Below are 23484 nucleotides of genomic sequence, written 5' to 3'. Positions count from 1 at the left end.
TGGGCCCTCTTCCCCCCACCATTTCCGTAGGTCAGCTCCACTGGGGCGCAGAGGGTGGGAGACCAGGTGCTGCCCAAGGCAGGCCGGGTCCTGAGGAACCCCTTCCCTGAGGGGCCGCCCACCTAGAAGGCAGGCGGTGGGAGGCCGCCTTCAGACCCGGTTCTGACCCGGTGAGCCCTGGAAGCCTTGGGGTGGGGGGGGAAGGGGGGAATGACCGCTGGGTCCCTGCAGGAGGGGTCTGGCTCAGGACCGGTGTGGGGTTCTGGGCGGGGTGCCCCGCGGGCGGAGAGCCTCACATTTTATGCCGGTGCTTCCCCGGCAGACAGTTCCGAGCACTCCCAATGGGTATTTATCACTTGTATTCATGGTTATTATACTAACATATTACGTTTTAATTACAAAACAGTCAACAAAATACAAAACTTAAAGAAATAAGAAAAACATAAACTATACAAAGAAATAAAAATACAGACCATAAACACAAGTTTCCATGTTTTCTTCCGGCCGCCCTGGGGTGTGTGAACCCCGCTTTGGGGGTCACCGGGGAGCAGGAGCGGGGGGTCAGGGGGGTCTGGGGTGGCGGCGGGGAGGCTCCGGACAGAGCGGGGGTCGGGCTACAGCTCCGCGCTGCTGGGGAAGCGGAACCTACAGGCGGGATCCGCGTGGGAGGGTGAGGGCCTGGGGGACCTGAGGGCCTGGGGGGACCTGGGCCCCGGGGAGCCCGGGCAAGGGAATCCGGGGCACAAGGACCGCGGGCGCGAAGATGGAGAGTGAGGGGATTTGGGCCCCAGGGAGTCGGCGAGGCCCGGTTCTGGCAGCAGCCGGGACAGGTCCTCCACCAGGTGCCACTTCTCCTGGACTTGCTGTGGGGGAGCGACCGGCCGGCCGGTTACACAGGCGCCGCCCCCCGACGGGGGCCCCGCCCAGCACAAGCCCCGCCCCCAGTCCCGCCTCCCCGAGCGAGGCCACGCCTCCTAAGGCCCCGCTCCGGTCCGAGAAAGCCCATCAGGGTCCCGCCTTCGTCCGGTCCGAGACCACGCCCCCAACAGCGTCCCGGCCCCGCCCTCGGCCGCACTCCCGTTAGGCCCTGGTCTCCAAGTCCAAGGCCACGTTCCCGCCGGGCCCTTCCCCGCCTCCACGTTCCATCCCCAGCCGAGACCACACTTCTCGGAGAGGGTCCCCCCGCTCTCACTCACCCACACCAGCTGCTTCCGGAGCCCCTGGACGGCCCTGGCGTTGGCCTGGGACTGGGAGACGCACACGGTCAGGACAAGGCTTTGGATAGAGGGGGATCCGAGGTCAGTCACCCCCCATACCTCCTCCCCACCTCCTGGGTCTTCTCTGCCTGGGTCCGCAGACCCGGCTTCCTCTCACCTCTCCCTCCTCCCACCGGCCCTCGGCCCTCGGCCCTCAGCCCTCGGCCCTCGGCCCTCAGCGCGTGCGTCAGGCACTGTGCTTCCCTGGGGTCAGGTAAGGTGCCTGGGGGCAGGTGAGGCCCCAGGGGCTACCAGGGGCTGCCCACGGGCCTAGGAGGAACCCCCCGGCCACCTGCCTCCCTGGGCTCTCCGTGTCCGGCTCCCGGATCCCATGAGAATGGCTGGGGGTGCCCATGGGAGGACCCCCCCTCCCAGGGGCCCCTCCCTTGACCCCTGCTACCCTAGAGGTACCTGAGCAGGATGAGGAGGGGAAAGCTGAACGCCTGGGAGCCCAGGTAGTGGAGGACCTGCTGGCCAGGGGGTGGCAGCCGGAGGGCCACCAGCTCCGGGACCACCTGCCAGGGGGCGGAGTAGTTGGCGAAGAGGCCGCAACCCCGAGAGGAGTGGATGCTGCGGGGAGACCAGCGTCAGGGCCGCCGTGAGGAGCGGCCGCCCATCCCTCAGCCTCCCGCCCCTCTACGCCCCGCACCTGCTGACCACGTAGCCCAGCGGCACGGTGGCCAGAAGCAGGCCCAGGACGAGCACCAGCTGGAAGAAGAAGGTGGAGCTAGAGGCTCGGAACCTGCGAAGGGACGCCCTGGAGTTCCTCAGGAGGGTGTACTGGGGAGCAAGCAGCAGGGTGGGGCTGTCAGCTCCCATTTGCAGAAATCAAGGAGTCTGGGGCCCAGGGAAGTGAGGCTGGGGGACGGGGTGAGGGGCACCCTGCTCCCTCCCGACCCACCCGTGGCCGCACCTTCTTGATGTAGAAGGTGAGGACTATGACGGCGCTGTGGAGCAGGGGCAGCAGGGGGCAGTAGAAGAGGCCCATCCAGATGACCGTCTGCCCGGCCACCATGTCCAGCACGTTCGTGGGCACGAGGAACTCCTCCCGGCCCAGCCAGGTCCAGAACCGGCCCGAGAACCGCTCCACCAGCACCCTGGGCATAGGGCGTGCCCGGCATCACCACCCGGGAGGAGCGTGTGGCCCACGTCCGTCACGGTCATGGCCACGGGACACCCACACTCAGCCACAGGGACACACACACACATGTAGATCTGCTCACCCCTGGCTGCAGCCACCGGCCACCCCCAGGGATGCCCAGCTCCCTCCCCCCGAGGGTGTCCCCGCGCGGCTCACCTCCTAGGCAGGCTGACGAGGAAGGCGAAGGCCACGGTGAGCAGGAAGTTGAAGGTGCTCAGCTTGAACAGCTCCTCCCCCACCGAGTTCTCCCAGCACTGGGCAGAGTGGTTCTGGTCACCACCCGCGGGCCCAGCCCCCACTCACCCACCTGTGGGGGCATCTCTGAGGGCAGGAGCCTTGCCTGGAGGCTGGTATGACTGCTGTTAAAGCCCCCGCCTCAAGGGTGAGTCATATAGGAAACCCGACCCCCAGGGCTGCCACCCTGCACTGTGCCGTGTGGTGCAAACAGCACCCCCTGGAGGTGGGCCCAGGTATGGGACGCTCTACCCCCAGCCTCTGGCAAAGGTGAGACCCGGGAGGAACCAGGAGATCAAAGGGGCGGGGAGGTCCCAGAGGTGGGGAGACGCCCAAAGGGACAGGCCCCCTGGAGCCCCAGGCACCTGGTAGTCACAGGCGTTGTAGCCGAGGGACTCACAGCTGGTCTTGTTGCGGCCGAGGCACAGCACGGTCTGGCCCAGCGAGAAGGAGAACATGCCCAGGCTGGCCAGCTTCAGCACCACGCACCTGCGGGCGGGCGGGGCAGGGTCAGGGCAGGGCCCGGGGGGAGGTGTGGCTGCTACCTTCAGAGCCCAGCCTCCTTCCCACCTGCCCCGGCCGTGGCCACGGTCCCCAAAGTGTGTTCCCCAGCATGTTGGCCTCCGGATGATTCACGGGAGAAGGGTTCTGTTTGTCAATCACTTTGGGAAACACTGCACGGCCTGGGCATCCTTCCCCGACACCCGGCTTGGAGATGCACAGGCCCAGATGGGCCTTTACCATCCTTATTGATTGCAGGTGGGAGCGTCCCTCCGCCCGTTGATACCCCGCCCACTCCACTGCCTGCCGTACCCACACACTGCGTGCCTCCGCCTGAGCCGCTCCGCATGCACGCGGGGTCCCACAGGGAGACGCCGGCCCCGAGCCACCCCGGGCGTTAGAGCTAAGTGCGGGCGCTCAGGGCTGACGCGTGCAGGCTGGCGACAGCGGCTCTTCTGCTGAGGGAGGCTGGGAGGCAGGTGGGGTGGCGGGTGGAGCTCGGGTGGGGGGTTCACCGAGGGGCTGTGGGTCCATGCAGGACCGTAGCCAGGAGCGGGCGGAGGAGGGCTGTGTCTGAGCCTGCGCCCAGCCGGCATGGCGAGCTTGACCTTGGCCAACGCACTTGTTCCCTGTGAACCGTGGTTTCCTTCTTGTCCAAAGGGGATGGGATGGCTCTGACCTCACAGGCCACGTGAGGGTTGTCGAGGGAAGGCGTGTAAGCCCCCGGGCGCCTGGGAACTGTGTGCGTCCCATGTTCCTGGTTTCCCTACGTGTGTGACACTGGTTCCCAGCACCCTCTGGCAACCCAGCCATGGGCCCCTCGGCATGGCCGGTGCTCGGTCCAGGCTGCTGTCCCACCAGGGCCCCCTGGGACGGAGTGTCTGGAAGCACCTTCCTGCCTGCCCGCCAGGAGACCACCAGGACGGGCAGCGGGGCACAGCGGCTCCCGTGCCTCAGTGCCCCGCCTCCCCTCGGGGTCCCGCCTGGCACCAGGGCTGCGCTCACCAGACGAGGGTGAGGTTGACCTCGGTGTTGGGCGGGTAGCTCTCCAGCTGCACCAGGAACACAAACAGCAGGGGGCCCAGGAAGTTGACCAGGGCGATGACCCCAGGGGGCAGGTACTGGAGCAGCACAAACAGGGTCTCCTGCGGGGAAAGCAGGGAGGGGGTGCCATGGGCTGGGGTGCCCGGTAGCTCCCCTCCCCGACACCCCTACAGGGTAACTCTGGGGCAGGCAGGCCCCCGCGTCTGGGAGGCCCCGGGCGATGGCAATGTGGAGGTCGAGGGCTGCCCACAGGGTGAGCCAGGCTGATGGGGCCCTGACTGAGCACGTTGCTCTAACCACTCTGCACCCCAGCTTCCTCAGGTCCCGTCCGCCTCCTCCCTCAGCCTGGCCAGGACTAAACAAACATGTCGGCGGCCCGGCACCTCCTTGTTGTCCTGCGAGTACTTGGTGGCCCAGAAGATGGCGCTGATGGCTCCGACCACCAGGAGCCCGATGAGGACGTTGACCCGCAGGTAGGAGAGCAGGTGGCAGGCTCGCTGGGCCCGCGTCTGCTGCTGCGCCAGCTGCAAGCGATGCCCCTCCTCCAGCCCCACCTGCCCGGGCGGAAGCAGAGGCGGGTGGGGCGGCCAGGGTCTCGGCAGGGCTGGGGTGGCACCGGGGCAGGGACAGGCCCCGGAGCGGCAGCTGCTTTTACCTCCCTCCCCTCCTGCACTGTGCAGGTGAGCGCTCACACCTACACCCGCACAGCCTCTGCCTCCAGGTGTAACACCTGTGTGCACGCATGTACACACTCAACACACACACACACACACACACACACGCTCACACACGCACACGCACACACACACACACTCACACCCACACTCACCTTGAACTCGTTGCTGATCTCATGCTTCTTGATGGTGGCTGCCTCCTGGCCCCGGATACAGAAGTCCCAGGAGGAGAAGACCTTGGCGCTGAGCGGCGACCGGTAGTCCTGGCCCAGGAACAGCTTCTGGGGCAGCCCCTTCACCATCCTGGAGGGGCAGGAGGCCAGGGCCGTGGGAGGGCGCCTCCGGCCTGCCAGCCGGGGCCGTGGCTCTGGGTCTTGCGGGGGGGAACCCCTGGCAGCCCCGGGGCCAGGCGTTGGCCTCGGCCTGGGTGGGGGCGGGGACACAGAGGCAGTGGCCCGTGGCCCTGAGGGCTGCAGCAGGGACCCGGAGATTGTACCCAGGAAGCACCCATGAGCCTTACTGGACGAGAGCCAGGACCTTCCTGCCAACCTGGGGCGGGACTATGCCAAGGGCGGGTGAGCGGGGAGGACCCGGCCTGTGAGGGGAGGGCGGGACGCTCACCGCCGCAGGGTCCCGCAGAAGCAGAGCAGGAGGCAGGCCAGCGGGCTCAGGAGGTAGGCCAGCCGGATGCTGTAGGCGGAGCTGCCCTCGGGCTCCGCCCGGTAGGCGCCGTAGAAGAGATAGGTGTCGCTGAAGGCCTGGGATGTGGGTGAGGACGGTGGGGAGGAGCACTGAGCATCAGTCCCTGCTGGGCTGGGTGCTGAGTGCTCGCTGGCTCTCACAGTAACCCTGTCAGGGAGGCAGGGAGGACGCTCCCTTCACAGAGGCTCCGAGGGCTCAGGCAGCGGGCCCGAGGCCGCAGCGTTGAGGAAGAGAAAGGCCCGAGTGGCTTTCGGGGACGCGGGTACGGTGGCGCTCATCCAGAGGCCTGCACGCGTGCCCTCTCTTGTCCCTCGCACGCCCATGCCAGCTGGGCCCGAGGGCTGTGGGCACTTTTCCCCAGCCTGGCCGCTGCCCAGTGGCCTCAGCTCTCTCTGACCCCATCCCTGGCCTTGCCAGTCTGTCTACGTAAGGCCATCCCCCCAAAAGCCAAAAAGCCGCACAGCCGGCGTGGCTCAGCGGTTGAGCGTCGGCCTATGAACCAGGAGATCACGGTTCGATTGCCGGTCAGGGCACAGGCCCAGGTTTCGGGCTCGATCCCCAGTGGGGGGCGTGCAGGAGGCAGCCGATCCATGACTCTCTCATCATTGATGTTTCTCTCTCTCCCTCTTCCTTCCTCTCTGAAATCAATGAGCAAATAAATAAATAAGGAAAAGCCAAAATGTGCTTGGAGAGGTGAGGGTCCACTTAGCCTGGGGTCCCCTGAGGCCAGTTCCCTCCGGAGCCATCACTGGGATGGAGCCACTTACCCTGCCAGTTAACACATTCCAAAGTCGGGAGTGGAAATTGGGAACGGCAGTCGGGGGCTGGGGGCCACCAGGGCACTGGAGGGCTGCTGAGGAGGGAGAGGGCCAACAGCAGAGGGTCCCCAAGGCATAAGGGAGGGTGTGCCCCACCCACTCCATAGCCCTCAGCGGGAGGGGGGGGGGGGGGGGGGGGGCCGTGCGACAGGCTGGTCAGGAAGAGTCCTTGCTGGACCCCAGCGAGAGGACGCCCAGAGGGTGGGGGCTGTCCCAACACTCCGAGCCCCGGACCAGCCCAGTGCCTGGCCCCCAGTGCCTGGCCCCCAGGGTGCGGTCCCCAGGGTGCGGTCAGGGCACTCACTGAGGTTAAGGGCGGGGCCTGGGTCCGGTGGGCGGAGCCACACCAGGGGCAGCAGCACGAAGCTGGAGGTCAGGAGCACGGTCAGCAGGTTGAGCATCAGCAGGAAGCGAAGGAAAGTGAAGTAGGACTGGATTCCGGTGCCGAAGAGGCCTATGGGAGGACAGCAGGCGGGCAGGGCACTGAGCCAGGCTCAGCTGGGGTCCCAGGGCCCTGCAACCCGGCCGGTGTGGGGTCAGCCTCACGCGACCTCTGGTGAGTGGTCCCCGAAGGGGAGGCCCCTGGCAGTACCGCTGACATCCACCAGGGGGTGCTGCCGCCCACCAAGGTTCGGGCCCCAGCTCAGGAGGGGTGTGTGGAGGGGTGTGAGGACAGGCGGGCTGCTTGGTGGGGGCCGAGGGGAGCAATGGACATTGAGACTCCAGACAGGGGAGGCGGGAGGTGGGTGCAGGTCTCACCCCCGATCTCGTAGAGGGCCCCCTCCCAGAGCCCGAAGCCCTGGGCCAGCCGCCGCGCTGCCGCCCGCAGGCGCCGTCCCGCAGTCCCCCGCCTCCGCCGCCACCGCTGCCAGCACGAGGCCTTTGCCCCCTCGGGCTCCCACAGTTGCCTGGGATGGGGGTGTGTGATGGGGGCACCCTGAGTCACCCACCGTGCCCACCCCGGCCGGGCAGAGCTGCTAAACAGGTGATTCCTACCCCCACCCTCTACTCCCACCTGAAACCTGGGCTGTGTCCTGACCCCTGACCCCGTACCCACCTCGGGCCTGGCTGTGCCCTGACCCCGCACCCACTGAGCACCCACTGGGCTGTGCCCTGACCCCACACCCACTGAGCACCCACTGGGCTGTGCCCTGACCCCACACCCACTGAGCACCCACTGGGCTGTGTCCTGACCCCGCACCCACCTCAGCCTGGCTGTGTCCTGACCCCGCACCCACCGAGCACCCACTGGGCTGTGTCCTGACCCCGCACCCACCTCAGCCTGGCTGTGTCCTGACCCCTGACCCCTGACCCCGCACCCACCGGAGGAAGCGCCTGTCCGCCATGGCGTAGGGCAGCGTCCGCAGGGGCGCCCAGGAGGAGCACAGCCGCTCCATCTCCTGCTCCCACGGCTCCTCGGCCCCGGGCTCCTCCGACTGCCGGGACTCCTGCCGCAGCATCTCGGCTGGGGGGCGGGTGGTTGAGGTTGGGGCGCGGCTGCAGCGCCCGGCCCAGGAGGGGTGTGGGCGCCTGTGGCCTGAGCCTCAGGTCCGGGCCTGGACTGGCAGAAGGAGGGAAGGACCTGCGGGGAGAGCAGCACGTGGCCGGGCCTCGTCCGACGACCGAGCGGGACCGAGCGGGAGAGAAAGGGCGACAGGAAGACGGGACCCTGAAGCCCGGCTGGGCCAGGCCGCTCTCCCCTCCCTCCCCGCCCGCGGCTGCAGGCCTTCCCGGCCCCCGGCCCCCCGCCTCCACCGCTGACTCCCCCGGGGAAGCCTGTCCCCGGACCCGGTGCCCGCAGCACCCCTCGGAGCGGGCGGGGACCCCTCTGTCTTCTCTCTTGTGGTCTCGCCCCCAAAGGAGGAGGCATGGCTACCGCCCAGCCCCCGGATGGGGAGAGGGACCCCGCCAGGCCGGCGCTGCTGCCCTGCCTCGGACCCCCGCCCAGCAGCCCGGGGCCTCAGCCCTCTCCCCTCTCCCTCGCCCAGCGCACCTGGCCCGGAGCAGTGACCCCAGGACCCTCTCTCTGCAGGCGGGACGGTGGAGAGCAGAGGGGCGGTCACATGACAGGAACCCCAGCTCTCCGCGGCCTCCCCCGCCCCCACCTCCTGCCGTTTCCTCCGCTCTCCACCCGGGCGGCGCTTCCTGCGGGCGAGGGGCGCGGGCGGTCGGTGAGGCGCGGGTGCTTGCAGGGCAGGGTCGGCGCTCCTCTCCCCACGTGGTACCCCAGCAGCCCCCCGACTCCGGGGACCCCGGCTCCTGCGGCTGCGCCTTCCCAGCCCCCAGGGGGGCAGGAGACAGGTCAGAGCCCGCTCCCCCCAGCCCGCTCCCTCCGGCTGGGGAGCCGGAGCCTGACCCCGCTGCGGGGTGGGGATGGGTGGGGGGTTGGGGGGGGCAGACCCGTCCCTCTCTAGCCGGTGGCGGGGCCCCGCTGCCCTCGGAGGGCGGAGGGCGCGATAGGGACTTATCGGGCGGCCCCACCACCGCAGCCGAGGTATTTCCTAACTTCCCGCCCGGTGGCCGGCACTGACCCGAGGCCTGGGCCCAGCGCTGGGGGTGGACTCCATCCGTGCCGCCACGGAAGGGTCTGAGAGTCACCTGGCCATTTCTCTCCTGGGACCCCTGAGGCCTCGAGGTCCTGCCCTTCCTCCCTGCTCCCTCCCCACCGCCTGTAGGCCGCCATCTCTCAGCGGAGCCCAGCGGCTCTCCTGCCTGTGCCCGTCCCGGTGGGGCAGGCGCCGGGCACAGTGGGGTGGAGAGCAGGGAGCGGGGGACAGACGGGCAAGTGCGCCAACCGGGCTCCAGCCAGGAAGGGTCCCCAGAGGAGGCGACCTTCAAGTTGGGCCTGAGGTCATGCAGTCCCGGAAGGCTGGGCACGGGCGCAGGGCGGTGGGGAGCAGTGGCAGGAGAGACGGGGGCTCCACGCCGAGCTGCCTGGTGCCTAGATCCCGCCTGAGACCACCCGCCCGAGACCACGCTGACGGCGTGACCGCCCCAACCCGCCCTCGGTCTGTGTCCACCCTCAGGCCCAGGACGCCGTTCCCAGCGAGTTGCACCTCGTGTTTTCACGCTGGGTCCACCTGTCCTTCCCCCCGGGGGCCGCCCTCCGTGTCTTCCTCCAGCTCCCTTTCTCCCTGCCGCCTCTCAAGGCTTCTCGGACCAGTGCGGGCCCCCTGCCCCCGTCCGGCTCCCGCTCACGTCCTCAGACCCACGGGAGCCTGTCCTCTGGCCTCCGCCAGGCCGCTCGGCAGAGTCCCCGGGCGGACAAGACCCCGGCCTGGTGGGCGACCCCTGGGGGCCGATTAACCTCTCAGCCTCAGTTTCCTCGTCTGCAAACTGGGGCCGTCTGTGCTGCTGGGCCTGGGTTGTGCGGAATCGCCGAAGCTGTGGGACCGGCCCCCTCCTCCCCAGGCAGCACACAGGAAGTGCCCCGGTCTGGTCCAGCCTGATCCCCAGGGGAGCCACGCCCAGATGGGGCAGGGAGCTAACGGGTCTGCCCGGCCTGGGGCCGGTTGTCAAAAGGAAGGGCTTACCCAACCGGGTGTGGCCAGGCGCTGAGGGCTGGGTGCGGCCCCCAGGCACCCGGTTGTTCCGATAACCGCCCCGGGAAGTGACGGGTTTGCGATTATTGTCCCCAAATGAAACTCGGGGAAACCGAGTCCCGTAGAAAGTGCGGACTTTAGCCAGAGGTGGGAATCGATGCCCAGACCTCAGGGTAGGGTGTGAGGAGGGGCCGAGGTTGGCAGGGAGGGGGACCGTTGCTGCAGGAGGGTAGAGTAGGGGTGGGGTGCGCCCCAGGGCCAAGCCCGGTCCTGGGAGCCGAGGCCAGCCACCACGTGGACCGGCGGGCGGGCAGCTCCCTGGCCTCTGGCCCCAGGTCCGCCCCTGGGCCTTGTCACTCCCTCCCGCTGACCCGAGGCCCCTCCCCCAGGGGGCGGAGCCCCACCCACCGCACCCGCGGCCTTTCCCGGGACAGGCCCCGCCTCCAGCCGCCTCCCAGGTAAGAGCCGAGGTCTGGGGCTTGGGGTTGGTGGCCTTGCCCCCCAGCCCTAGCGCCCCGTTCCCGTGGCTGGGCAGCCCCACCGCTTCCGAACCTTTGGGCCCCTGGGCGCTGGACCGAGAGTTCCCTCCCCCGTCCTCCCCCGCGTCCCTGGTTTGACTTGGGAGGGGTGGGGGCCGGGGACTGCAGCTCCCGCCCGCCCCAGGCACCCGCAGGCCGGGAGGGTGTGATGGGCCGGGGCGGGAGGCGGGTCACGAAGGCTGGCACCACTGACCACTGACCGCCAGCAGGGAGTGGGGAGTGGCAGGCGGGTCGAGGGCTCGAGTTGCTCAGGCCCTTGGGCGAAGAGGCCTGGCTGCGGCTGGTCCTGGGCCTCGGGCATCGGCTGCGGCTGCGCTCCTCGGACTCGCTGCCTTAAAGGCCCCACCCTGCCCCTCCCTGGCCTGGCTCAGGGCTCAGGAATGGTGCACCCGGAAACTCACCGGACCTGCCCGGCCTGAAGTAGGGTGCCAGGGTGCCCGCCGCGTGCCAGCCAAAGTCAGTCCTGGGCAGTGCCCAGGGGGCCCAGGTGAGCCCCATCCCCCGGGGGAAGGCTGCTGGGCCCAGGCCTTAGCTTCTCCCACCTTCCACCTCCCACCTCCCACCTCCCACCCCCACCCCCCTGCTCCTCCCATCCCACTCCTGCCGATGTCCTGTGGGGAGCAGGGGTGTGGGGAGGCCCGTGGAGCTGGGCGTGGGAGGGTCTGGCTGAAGGACAGGGAGGCACACCATCTGTGCCCTCCACCCCTTTCCAGGCTGAGGTGGAACCCCTCCCACCCTCTGCTGAGAGGGGAAGGGGCTGGGATTGTGTGGGTGCCTGGGCACCCCAGTGAGGACCCTGTCTGGGCACCGTCCCCGCAGGGCCTGCTCTGCCTGGGCACCCCGCCTCATCCCAGGAAGCCCCTGAGCTGAGTTTTCCTGGGGGAGGAGCGGGAGGCGGGGACAGGGCGGATGGAGGGCTGGGCCCTCAGCGGGCAGAGTCCTGCAGGAGGCAGTGGCCGGAGCTGCTGTCCCCGCCCCCGCCCCCGCCCACGGTGCAGAGCCCGGACAAGGCCGCCCTGGTTCGTCGTCCTGGGCGACAGCAGAGCCCTCTGCCCGGGCACGGGCTGGACAAAGGCAGCCTGTTTAACGCCCGCCCGGCACCCTCCCCCGCCAGCTGCCCGGCCTGCCTGCTCCCGGGCAGGATGTGGGGGTCAGCTCCTGGGAGCTGTGCCTTGCAGCCCTGCAGGCGAGGGGGGGAGCGGGGGAGGGGAGGGGAGGGGGTTCCCCCACTGTGTGTGTGTGTGTTGTGGGGGCTGCTGGCTGGGTGGGTGGGGACGCAGCTGGAGGAGGTAGCTCACGCTGTTTTGCCTGGGCTGAGGCGGGCTGAGGCGGGCTGAGGCGGGGTGGGGTGGGAGGATTTCCTGTGAGGAAGCACCGCCGTGGGGTTACAGGGCGGGCGCAGCGAAGGCCTCAGAGCTGCCCTGAACTTCTCACCCAGGGACAAGGTCTGTGCCCGCAGCACCCTCCCTTCCAGGGACGGGCGCCTGGAGCAAACCCGGGGACTCCCTTCCTTCCCGTCCCTCCTCCTTTCCCGGGCACTGGGAGGGGTGTCCCTCCCTCCATTCTGGGCTTATTTGGGGCCACTCACCTGACCACGTGCTTGGCTGTGGATGGGGCCGGGGCAGGGGTACCTCCCACAGTCGCCAGGGAGCGGCCGTCTGGCCAGGGGCCCGGCCTGGAAGGCCGCGTGTGGGACCGCGCTCCCCCCTCAGCAGATGGGCAGCCGGCGGCTCCGGAGGCTCTGAGCTGCTCCAGGGCCGCAGCCGGGCAGGGCGTGGGCGGCAGCCATGGCCTTTGTCCTCGATGTCCCTGAGACCCCTGAGGACCGGGGGTAAGTGCTCTGGGCCGCGGGCTGGATGTGCCACCCCGGGGAGAGGCAGGCTGCGGGGGAGAACTGGTCAGCCCACCCCCCTCTCCCCCAGCAGCCGGGAGCCCAGCCCCTACGATGAGAATGAGAGCGAGCTGCACCACTCCTTCCACCAGCTCATCCAGGAGCAGAGCCGGGGGGCCGCGGAGGAGGGGCTGGAGCTGCAGCCCCGGGGGCCGGGGGCCGGAGCCGCGGGCGCCTCGGGTGAGCCGCCTGGCCGGGCCCAGGAGGTGATGGGGCTGGGGGTTTGGTGGGGAGGTGGCCGTCGTCCGGACAAGGCTCTCTGCTCCACAGCCAGCGACCACCAGGCCCTGCTGGCGCCCGAGGGCCCCGCTGCGCACAGCACGGCCACGCTCCGCATCCTGGCCAGCATGCCCAGCCGCACCATTGGTGAGGGGCCTCTGGCCTTCACCCTGGCACTGACCGCAGCCCCTGGGCCGGGTGGGGTGGTCAGGGCATCTGGGTCCCGCAGAGCCAGGCCCTTTACCCCCCCCTCACCACCACCCAGCCTGCTGCCCCCAGCCCGGCCAGACGGGCCGCCTCCTGGGTTGTCACCGGGATAAAAATAGGCTCTTGGGAACCAGCAGCCGAGGGCTCCTGTGAGGCGGCGGCGTGCTGGTCCCGGGAAGGGCGGGCGGTGGGAGTCCGGCCTGGCCGCCTGACGGTGCCCGGTGCCCGCAGGCCGCAGCCGCGGCGCCATCATCTCGCAGTTCTACAACCGCACGGTGCGGCTGCGGCGCAGGGCCAGCCGGCCTCCGCTCCGGGACCTGGGGCGCTCGGCGCGGCCCAGCCTCCGCCTGTACGACCTGGAGCTGGACTCCACGGCCCTCGCGGAGGAGGGTGAGCGGGGCCCGGGCTCGGGGAAGCAGGTCTGGCCGGCCGGGGGGAGGGGTGGGAGGGTGGGGCCCAGGTCACTGGGGATCAGAGCGAGGTGGGTGGGGCCGGGAGGAGAGTGGGGGTCCAGGAGAGGGGCATTGGGAGGAGGCGGGGAACTTAGGGAGGGGCTCGGGGGGTGTGTAGGGGACAGAGAGCCGTCCAGGCCTGGGTCGGTGGGCAGGGGCCTGGGGTGGGCAGCAGGCAGGCCTGCCCAGGGGCAAGGCCTCAGCGGCGGGAAGGGTGCTCGGGGACCCACGGGCGCCCCGGTTCTTTCCTGCAGAAAAGCGGGTGCTCCTGGTGAAGGAGCTGCAGGGCCTGCCGGTGGCCCAGCGGGACCACATGCTTCGGGGGATGCCCCTCAGCCTGGCCGAGAAACGCTGCCTGCGGTCAGTGCCCGCCTGGGCCCCACGGTGGTCCCCGGAGGGCGTGGGCCCCGCCCTGGTCCGGCCCTGACGCCCCCCTCTCCCCGCCGCAGAGAGGAGACGCGGTCCCCCAGGAGGAGGCGGGGCCGCCCCGGGCTCCTGGCCTGCTGCAGCCGCCTCCGCTACGCCTGCGCGCTGGTAGGAGCCTCCGCGGGGCTCCCCTTAGGGACGGGCCGTGGGCAGCGGGGCTGGGGGGCCACCTGCCTTTCCTGGGCTGTCCTGCTCGCGGGGACCCCGCTGCAGGACCTCCCGGTGCTGTCCCCACAGGCCTTGCACGACCTGGGGCTGGGGCTGCTGTCGGGGCTGCAGGCCCTGGCGCCCTGGCACTACGCCCTGAAGCGCATCGGGGGCCAGTTCGGCTCCAGCGTGCTGTCCTACTTCCTGTTCCTCAAGACCCTGCTGGCCTTCAACGCGCTGCTGCTGCTCCCCCTGCTGGCCTTCCTCGTGGGCGTGCAGACCGCCTTCCCGCCCGCGCCCCAGGGCCCGGCCCCCGCCTTCACTGGCCTGGAGCTCCTCACCGGAGGGGTGAGGAGGGGTGAGGGTTGGGGCATTGGGCCAGGGGGGCACCCTCCGGGCTCCTCTGGGAGACTCCGCCCCGCCCTTCGCTGGGGCTCCAGGGGGCCTAGACAGCTCTCCTTGTCCCGACACCTGTGGGGCCTGGGAAGCCCCGGGATGGCCGAGGCCTGTTGTCCACCTCCGTGCGGTCCTGTGCCCTCCCTCCCCCCTTGAAGCCATGGGTGGGTCAGGCGTGGGGAGGAGGAGTCCCTGACTCGGCCGGGCCTCCTACCGCAGGGCCGCTTCACGGACACCGTCATGTACTACGGCTACTACAGCAACGCCACCCTGAACCAGCCATGTGCCGACCCACCGGAGGGCAGCCAGTGTGCCCCCGAGGCAGCCAGCCTGCCCTACAACATGCCCCTGGCCTACCTCTTCACCATAGGCGCAGCCTTCTTCATCACCTGCCTCACCCTGGTCTACAGGTAATGGCCCCCACCACCTGAGCCTGGCTCTGAGCACCCCTGATACACCCATCCACCCACCCATCATCCATCCATCCATCTATCCATCCATCCTTCCACCCACCCATCCTTCCATCCATCCATCCATCCATCCATCCATCCATCCACCCACCCACCCACCCATCCACCCATCCATTCATCCATCCATCCACCCACCCATTCAACCATCCATCCATCCATCCATCCATTCATCCATCCATCCATCCATCCATCCATCCATCACTCCATCCATCCATCCATCTCTCCATCCATCCATCCACCCACCCACCCACCCATCCACCCACCCATCCATCCATCCACCCATCCATCCACCCATCCATCCATCCACCCACTCACCCACCCATCTCCATCCATCCACCCATCCACCCATCCATTCATCCATCCATCCACCCACCCATTCATCCATTCATCCATCCATCCATCCATCCATCCATCCACCCACCCACCCATCCACCCACCCACCCATCCATCCATCCATCCATCCATCTATCCATCCACCCATCCATCCACCCATTCATCCATTCATCCATCCATCCATCCATCCATCCATCCATCCATCCATCCATCCACCCACCCATCCACCCATCCACCCATCCATCCATCTACCCATCCATCCATCCATCCATCCACCCACCCATCCATCCACCCACCCATCCATCCTTCCACCCACCCATCCACCCATCCTTCCACCCATCCATCCTTACATCCATCCATCCATCCATCCATCCATCCATCCATCCACCCATCACTCCATCCATCCACCCATCCACCCATCCATCCACCCATCCATTCATCCATCCATCCATCCATCCATCCATCCACCCACCCACCCACCCCATCACTCCATCCACTCATCTGTCCATCCATCCATCCATCCATCCATCCATCCATCCGTCCATCCATCCATCCCCCCCATAAACACTCATTGTGCTTGGGGCAGGAAGGTAAGTGAGGAGCTTGCTGTCCAGGGGAGGAGACAGACCAGTGAGAGGCTGGGTGTGTGCCCAGGAGTCATGGAGCACTCGGGGAGGAGTCAGGCTGGCTTCCTAGGGGAGGGGGCACCGGTTCAGGGAAGGAGAGGAAGGAGTTTAGTTTTGGGAGAGTCAGTGCGAAGGCCTGGAGGTGACCTGCACCTTCTCCAGTCCTGTCCCAGCAGCAGCGGCCCTGTCCCAGCAGGAGTGGCCCTGTCCCAGCAGCAGCGGCCCTGTCCCAGCAGGAGCGGCCCTGTCCCAGCAGCAGTGGCCCTGTCCCAGCAGGAGCAGTGGCCCTGTCCCAGCAGGAGCGGCCCTGTCCCAGCAGCAGCGGCCCTGTCCCAGCAGGAGCGGCCCTGTCCCAGCAGCAGCGGCCCTGTCCCAGCAGCAGCGGCCCTGTCCCAGCAGGAGCGGCCCTGTCCCAGCAGCAGCGGCCCTGTCCCAGCAGCAGCGGCCCTGTCCCAGCAGGAGCGGCCCTGTCCCAGCAGCAGCGGCCCTGTCCCAGCAGGAGCGGCCCTGTCCCAGCAGCAGCGGCCCTGTCTGGGGTCGAGTCCTACCTTCTAGCCACGAGGCGCTGGTGGCACCGTGTTTGCACAGGGCTGACCCGCAGTGGCCACGGGCCCACACCAGGGCTGAGAGCTGGGCTGGTGGGGGTGGGCTTTGGCTGTAGGGAGGGTCCTGCTGCCTTCGGGCCTCCGCTCCCCGCCCTCACCTCCCCGCCCGTTCTCACAGCATGTCCCACTCTTTCGGGGAGAGCTACCGGGTGGGCAGCACCTTGGGGGCCCATGCCATCACCGTTTTCTGCTCCTGGGACCACAAGGTGACTCAGAAATGGGCCTCCCGCCTCCAGCGTGACAACATCCGAACCCAGCTGAAGGTGCGCTCCCCCCTCCCCCCCGAGTCCCTGCAACCCCAGCCACTCAGCTCTCCTAGACCTGGACGTCGGGGGGGAGGTGTCTTGTCTTGCCCTCAGTGCCTGGCAGTGCCCCCCAGGCCGAGAGTGGTCAGCACTCACCCCCGGTCCGTCTCCTGTCCCTCCCTGGGCAGCCCGTCTGTTAGCCCCATGGCCCTTGGCCGTGGAGGAGCCATGTCTACAGCAGACGCCCCTCGCCGTGGGGTGTGCGTGCTGGGGGCTTTGATGGATCCTGCCCCCCGCCCTGTGAGGCCTCCATGTGTCCCTCCCCCCCCCCCCCCCACAGGACCAGGGGCCGGGGCTGCAGAGGGAGAGGGTTAGGTTGGCTCTGGGGCCTCTCCGGGGTCCTCTGGTCCCCAGCCTGAGGGGCTCCTGCTGGATGCACCCCCTCGCCCCAGCCGTCTAGGGTGGGAACTGCTGTCTCCCCGAGCCACGGGGTTCAGGCCCTTGCCCCTGGCCACAGGGCGAGAGGGGGCTGAGCTGGGCCTCATGGAAACTTCTCTGCCCTTCTGGGGTTTGTGCTGCAGGATGGGGCCTCGCTGCCCTTGGAGAGTTCCCGTGGGGGCCCCACCCCCACAGCCGCAGGACCGCTCAGGAGGCGGAGCTGGGAGGGAGGGGACGGGTGGGAGAGGTTGGGGTGCAGCGTGAGCCTGGGTGGGAGCAGGCTGACAGGCGGGGGCTGGTGGGGTGGGGCCTTGGGCCCAAGTTCTGTGCTGTCTGCCGGGAGACGAGACGGCCCGGAGCTGGGGAGGGACGGCGGCGGCACTGGGGGTGGGCGCCCCTCGGTCCGCTCAGCCGCCCCGGTGTCTGCCCGTGCCCCGGTGTGCCGTGCCCCCGTGTGCCGCGGCGCGGCGAGGCTGTGCGGGGGACTGAGGCCCCGCTGCCCGCAGGAGCTGCTGGCCGAGTGGCAGCTGCAGCGCGGCCACAGGGGCGTGTGCGGGCGGCTGCGCCGGGCGGCCGTGCTGGCGCTCGTGTGGCTGCTGTGTCTGGGCATCACGCTGGGCTGCACCGTGGCCGTCTACACCTTCTCCGAGCTCATGACCAAGGTGAGGGGGTGGTGGGCAGCCTCAGGGTCAGACACCCCTGCGCTGGGAAGGGTCCCCCTGACCGCACCTGCCCGGCCGGAGTCGGCGCGGCCCCGCCCTCTGCCCCTGGGCCCGGAGCCCGGAGCCCCTCCCCGGCCCTTGCACCTCCCCCCTCACACTCTCCCTTTTCTTTCCTTTTCTCCTCCTCTCCTTTCCCTTTTCTCTTTCCCACACCTGGGCCCGCCCCTTCCTGTGGGGTTAGAACAGGAGGCCTGGGGTGGACGTATCTTGGGGGCGGGTGCCTCCTGCCAGTTCCTCCCCCTCCTGCTGTAGAACCCAGCCCCCCAGTGGCTGAGGCACCTGTGGTGACCACTGCCCCTCCCCCAGCAGAGCCCTGCTGACCGGGAGGGGGCGCTGCTGGCCCTGCCCCTGGTGGTCTGCCTCCTCAACCTGGGGGCCCCCTACCTGTACCGCGGTCTGGCCGCCCTGGAGCGGCACGACTCCCCGGTGCTGGAGGTGTACGTGGCCATTTGCAGGTAGGTGGCGGGGGTCAGGTGGGGCTTCCTGGGGGGCGACCTCTACCGCCAGGCGCCCCTCCCTCAGCCTCCGCGCCCCTCGCCTCCGCAGGAACCTCATCCTCAAGATGGTCATCTTGGGGATCCTTTGCTACCACTGGCTGGGCCGCAGGGTGGCCACGCTGCAGGACCAGGTGCGGGGCCGGTCTGCGGGCAGGTGGAGGCTGGAGGCTGGTGGCGGGGCGCGGGGCGGGCCGGGCTGACCCGTCCCTGTGGCAGTGCTGGGAGGACTTCGTGGGCCAGGAGCTGTACCGCCTCTCCGTGCTGGACCTCCTGTTCGCGCTGCTGGACACGCTCTTCGGGGAGCTGGTGTGGAGGTGAGGCCGGCGGGGCCCCGGAGGGCTGAGCGTCCTCCCCTGCGGCCCGCAGGCTCTCAGGCCGCCGACCTCCCAGGGGCCACGTCCCCGCCCACAGCCGCTTTTGTAAGAGCCGTGAAGTGGGGAGACCTGAGCGGGTGGGGCCTGTTTTAGGTCGGAAAGGAAACGGGTTTCGCCCTGATCTGGACAGCGGGTCGCAGACAGGGGCGGCGGGGAGACAGGGAGGAGGGCGGCTCAGGGCCGTGGGCCGCGTCCAGCGCTCCCCCGCCTGTGCCCTTGGAGGGCCGTGGGCCTCCTGCCCGCGCAGGGTCAGAGGCTGGGCCCGCACCTGGGCGTGCAGTCAGGGAGGGACTGAGGCGGGGCCAGCTCGGCAGCGGTCCCAAGTGCCCTCTCCCCTTGGCCTCGGCTGGGGCCCGCGGTGGGGCGGGCCGGGCCGGGAGCCAGGCGTGCGGGTCCCCCTCGGGGCGGGGTCCGGGGCAGGCCCTGCGTGATCCTCGGCTCCTCTGCAGGCTCATCTCCGAGCGGCGGCTGGGGCGGGGCAAGCCCGAGTTCGACATCGCCCGCAACGTGCTGGAGCTGATCTACGGGCAGACGCTGACCTGGTGAGCACCGCCGTCGCCCCTCCCGGCCGGGGCCCCGAGCCTTTCCCGGGGCCACAGCGAGGCCGCCCCCCCCCCCGGGCACCTTCCTGCAGCGCCCTCCTGGCCTTGGGGGGTCGGGCGGGCACGGGCAGCGTGTTCCGGTCCAGAGCCAGGCCGGCGGCAGCTCTGGCGCTGGGGCAGCACGGGGTCAGGACCCAGCCCTGGTCTGCACCCCGCTCCCCAGGCTGGGCGTCCTCTTCTCGCCCCTCCTGCCCGCCGTGCAGATCCTCAAGCTGCTGCTGCTCTTCTACGTGAAGAAGGTAGAGGCGGTGGGCCCCGGGAGGCGATGGGCCCCGGGAGGCGGTGGGCCCCGGGAGGCGATGGGCCCCGGGAGGCGATGGGCCCCGGGAGGCGGTGGGCCCCGGGAGGCGATGGGCCCCGGGAGGCGGTGGGCCCCGGGAGGCGATGGGCCCCGGGAGGCGGTGGGCGGGGGGAGGCGATGGGCCCCGGGAGGCGGTGGGCCCCGGGAGGCGGTGGGCCCCGGGAGGCGGTGGGCCCCGGGAGGCGGTGGGCCGGGGGCCTGGGACGTGGGCCGCCAGGGTGGCCGCTCAGCTGGCAGGCACGGCGCCTGGGACTTGGGAACATTCCCTGACCCCAGCGGCAGGGGCTGGCGGCCCAGGGCCGCCCTCTGGGGCCTGTCCCACGCCCCCTCGCGGCATCGCTGCCTCTGCCGGCGGGGTCCACGGCCTTCCCCGGGGGCCTGTGCGGGCTCGGGGCGGGGCGCTATGAGACGCGCTCAGGGGAAGCGACCTTGGTCCCGTGTCCCCAGGAGGGCCGCTCGGTGGGTGGTGAGGACCAGCCCTGGGCCGCCTCTCCGCTGTGCCATGGGCCGTGCCGGGGACAGCCGGGACCGTGAGCCGGCGGAGGTGGCCGGTGGCAGCAGCCCTTGTGCATCGAGTGACCTGGACAGGCCAGCCCCTCCCGCGCCCGGGCTCCCTCTGCACCAGGGTCCCCGCCGTCCTGCCTCCCCTTGGGCTCAGGCCCTGAGTGTCTGCCTCCCGGCCGCCGCCCGTCCTGTCCTGGGGCCTCGCTCAGGCCCAGCCTCGCCTCTCCTCCCCCGTGGAGGCCGGGGGGGGGGGGGGGGGGGGGCGGGCAGGGCAGTGGCCGAGCACAGCCTTTGTCCCCAGACCAGCCTGCTGGCCAACTGCCGGGCGCCCCGCAGGCCCTGGCTGGCCTCCCACATGAGCACCGTCTTCATCTCGCTGCTCTGCTTCCCCTCCTTCCTGGGCGCTGCCATCTTCCTCTGCTACGCCGTCTGGCAGTGAGTGGGCGCGGCCTTGGGCGGGCGGCTCACCCCGGGACTTGGGAGGTGCTGCTGGGGGCCGCGGTGTGGGGCGAAGTGGAGGTAGCCTGGGCCGGCCAGGACTCAGGCCACTCTGCCCGCCCCTCCCCTCCTCCCCTTCTCCCCCTCCCCCTCTCCCCTCTCCCCTCCTCTCTTCCCTCCCCCTCCCCCTCTCCCCTCTCCCCTCCTCCCCTTCTCCCCCTCCCCCTCTTCCCCCTCCCCTCCTCTCTTCCCTCCCCCTTTCTCCCTCTTCCCCTCCTTCTCCCTCCCCCTCCCCCTCCCCCGCAGGGTGAAGCCCTCGCGCCTGTGCGGGCCCTTCCGGGGCCTGGACAGCATGTACGAGGCGGGCAAGGTGTGGGTGCGCCGCCTGGAGCGGGCCGGGCCCCGGGTCTCCTGGCTGCCCTGGGTGCACCGCTACCTGGTGGAGAACACCTTCCCCGTCTACCTGCTGTCGGCCCTGCTGCTGTGAGTGCCCGCCCCGCCCCGCCCCGCCCTCCCGGCTCCTCCCGGCTCCTGGCTCCTGCGGGCCCAGCCTGATGCCGGCCCCTCCCTGCCCCGCCCCCACAGGGCCGTCATCTACCTCAACATCCAGGTGGTGAAGGGCCAGCGGGAGGTCATCCGCCTCCTCAAGGAGCAGATCAGCAACGTGAGTGCCCCGCCCCGCCCCGCCCCCCTCCTGCCCGTGTGGGTGGCTGCTCCCTGGGGCCCCCTGCCCCCCGGTGGTGGGTGCTTCAGGGCCTGGGGCCAGGTGGGCGGGCGGAGGGTGGGGGTGCAGAGCAGCTGGGACCCTGGGCCAGGCCAGGCCCTGCTGCTGGCTTCTGCCAGGCTGAGCGCTGCCCCCGCTCCCGGGCCGTGGGGCTGCAGGTCAGCTCAGCCTGTGCCCAGCGGCCTCCCCTGGCGGCCGCGCTCCCTCAGCGAGGCCATGCGGGCCTTCTGCTCCCCAGAGCTGAGAGGTGATGGGTCTGTGCTGTGTAAGCCACTGGGTTTGTGGTGATTAGCTAGAGCAGTGGTCGGCAAACCGCGGCTCGCGAGCCACATGCGGCTCTTTGGCCCCTTGAGTGTGGCTCGGCGTTAGAACCACTGCTTCAAAGCACACTCGCCCAGGCCGAAAACCGACTTCTGCGCATGGGCCACTAAGTTTCAATCGCACTGTACGTGCGCGCCCGCACGTGGTATTTTGTGGAAGAGCCACACTCCAGGGGCCAAAGAGCCGCATGTGGCTCGCGGTTTGCCGACCACTGGGTTAGAGCAACAGTGGGAACGAACACAAGCCCCATGGCACAGGCATTCTTACCCCCTTTACACGGTGCCTGAGGCCGGGGGGAGGTTGGCCAGGCAGAGTTCCTCAGGGGTGGGGCCGTGGTACATGGAGTCAGGCTGGCCTGGGGCCCTTTCCCTTTTCCCCTTGGCCGCTGGGAAGCTCAGGCCTGTGAACACGCCCACTGCCCGGCTCTGGGTTTGTCGTCGTCCTTGTCGGGTCCCTCTTTCCCCTTCCTCGCACCTTTCCCACCTGTGAGCTTCCCCAGGGCCGTCAGGACGGGGCGGTTCTGGGCAGCCGGACGATGTCTGTTCTCTTGCCTTCGTGTTCTAGGAGGGGGAAGACAAAATCTTCTTAATCAACAAGCTTCACTCCATCTACGAGAGGAAGGAGAGGAGCGGGTGAGGGCTGGGGGGGTGGCGCCCTGTGGGGGTGTGGGGAAGGACGGGGCGTCGAGTGGCGTGGGGGGGGAGGGAGGTGGCTGCTGGTTCCCTGGGTGGCCCCTCTTCCTTCCTCCCCAGGAGGGGCACTTGGGGGCGGAGCAAGGTGGTTCAATTTGGTGAGAGGGAAGCGCTGCCTGCAGGGGGCAGGGCGGAGCGGGCCTCACGCCCTTTCCCTCCTCCCTCCCCGCCGCTCCCTCTTTGTAAGTTGGGGGGCACCCTTCCTCAGTTACTGTGGTTAAGCCCAGGGAAAGGGGGCTGAGTTCAGACAGACAGACGGATGCCTCGGCCGGGGGAGGCTAGCTCTGCGGGCTGAGGTCCCTGGCTCCTCCCGCCCTCGAGTCTCTCCGGAGCCTCTTGACTCTCCAGGCGGCCGGGCCGCTGGGCACAGAGCCCCTCGCTGACCGCGCCCCCCTCTCCCCCCCACAGGGCTGGCAGAACCCAGGAGGTAGCGGCGCCCCCGGCCCGGCCTGCAGACCAGCGGGAAGCCTAGCAGGACCAGGACGGCCTGGCAGCCCTGCGTCCGCTCACCCACCGGGCTGCTCCCACGGCGCGGCAGGCCCGGCGCACCGGAGACTGGGTGGCCCCTCAGGCGGCCCTGCGGGGACCCCGGGAAGGAGACGGGCTCAGCCCATCCAGGGCTGGAGCTGGAGGTGGCCGAGGGGCTGCGGCGCCCCCCATGGACCCGCCCTGCCTGGGACTCTATTTATTCTCATTAAATACGTTTGCAAAGCTCAAGCCCCGGCTGCCCAGGTGTGTGGGGCCTCCTGCCCCCCCCCCCCCCGCTGCCCCGGGGTCACCTGCAGGCCTCCTGCCCCCCGGCCGCCCCCTGCCCCGGGGATGACCTGCAGGCCTGCATGTGCCCCTTGAGCTCCTCCTCCTGGCTCGCTGAAGCTCCTCTCCTTGCCACACAGCGTCCCCACTGCCTCACCAAGTGCCCGGGTTCTGCATGGCCGTTCCCAGGTGCCCAGGCTGTTTCAATTCTGACAACCTGGGCTCCAGTGATCAGCGAGGGCGCCCTCTGGTGGCCAAAGTCCAGGTGGCAGGACAGATGCGGCCCAGCTTGAGGGATACTAGGATCAGCCTGAGCCAGGGGTGCACCAGGCAGGCAGGGACAACAGGGCGGGGAGGCGAGCTAGGGTGACAAGGCCAGCAGCAGGGTGCTTTAGTGGTGAAGGGGTGGTGGCGAATTTAGGGAGGGGCTGCGATGACATTGGGGAGAGGAGCCGGCCAGGCCGAGGGGCAGCCGGCGCCCAGGCCCGAGGCAGGAGGGAGTGACGGGGTCCTGCCAGGCCGTTTGCAGAGCCTGTGGGACGATGCCGTGTGCCCGAGGCTGTCACAGCCACAGTGTCCTGGGCCTGCAGGAGCTGGGCAGGGCCCTGGGAGGGGAACCGGACGAGTGGCACTGGGGCCCACCGTCCTGC

General features: G+C 69.6%; 2 protein-coding genes across 3 annotated transcripts; one reads left to right on the top strand and one right to left on the bottom strand.

The window, feature by feature from the left end:
- Positions 1-374: 374 nt before the first annotated feature.
- On the bottom strand, positions 375-7929 carry TMC8 (transmembrane channel like 8). 2 transcript variants are annotated; one of them, XM_008155172.3, is made up of 15 exons: positions 7694-7929; positions 7130-7278; positions 6675-6824; positions 6320-6405; positions 5472-5608; positions 5006-5153; positions 4560-4730; positions 4138-4277; positions 2997-3120; positions 2554-2651; positions 2170-2353; positions 1906-2036; positions 1668-1826; positions 1197-1275; positions 375-863 (listed from the first exon to the last, which is right to left on the bottom strand). In XM_008155172.3, the coding sequence occupies exons 1-15, from the start codon at positions 7828-7830 to the stop codon at positions 615-617; spliced, it is 2142 nt and encodes a 713-aa protein (XP_008153394.2). In that variant the 5' UTR covers positions 7831-7929; the 3' UTR covers positions 375-614. The 2 variants fall into 2 exon arrangements, with proteins under 2 accessions (XP_008153394.2, XP_027986279.2); XM_028130478.2 differs by having other exon boundaries at positions 6320-6402.
- A 2399-nt stretch (positions 7930-10328) lies between these two features.
- On the top strand, positions 10329-22640 carry TMC6 (transmembrane channel like 6). The gene is made up of 22 exons (XM_054709642.1): positions 10329-10370; positions 10823-10938; positions 12164-12282; positions 12374-12522; positions 12613-12708; positions 13000-13158; positions 13475-13580; positions 13670-13754; positions 13884-14141; positions 14409-14599; positions 16342-16486; positions 17413-17568; positions 17938-18083; positions 18175-18256; positions 18342-18439; positions 18949-19041; positions 19265-19340; positions 20208-20341; positions 20651-20827; positions 20930-21008; positions 21954-22021; positions 22490-22640. The coding sequence occupies exons 3-22, from the start codon at positions 12239-12241 to the stop codon at positions 22551-22553; spliced, it is 2406 nt and encodes an 801-aa protein (XP_054565617.1). The 5' UTR covers positions 10329-10370; positions 10823-10938; positions 12164-12238; the 3' UTR covers positions 22554-22640.
- Positions 22641-23484: the final 844 nt, after the last annotated feature.

The sequence above is a fragment of the Eptesicus fuscus genome, chromosome 20, assembly GCF_027574615.1.
Source record: "Eptesicus fuscus isolate TK198812 chromosome 20, DD_ASM_mEF_20220401, whole genome shotgun sequence".
In the NCBI taxonomy this organism is placed as follows: Eukaryota; Metazoa; Chordata; class Mammalia; order Chiroptera; family Vespertilionidae; genus Eptesicus; species Eptesicus fuscus.
This window is presented reverse-complemented; position numbering and strand designations above follow the sequence as displayed.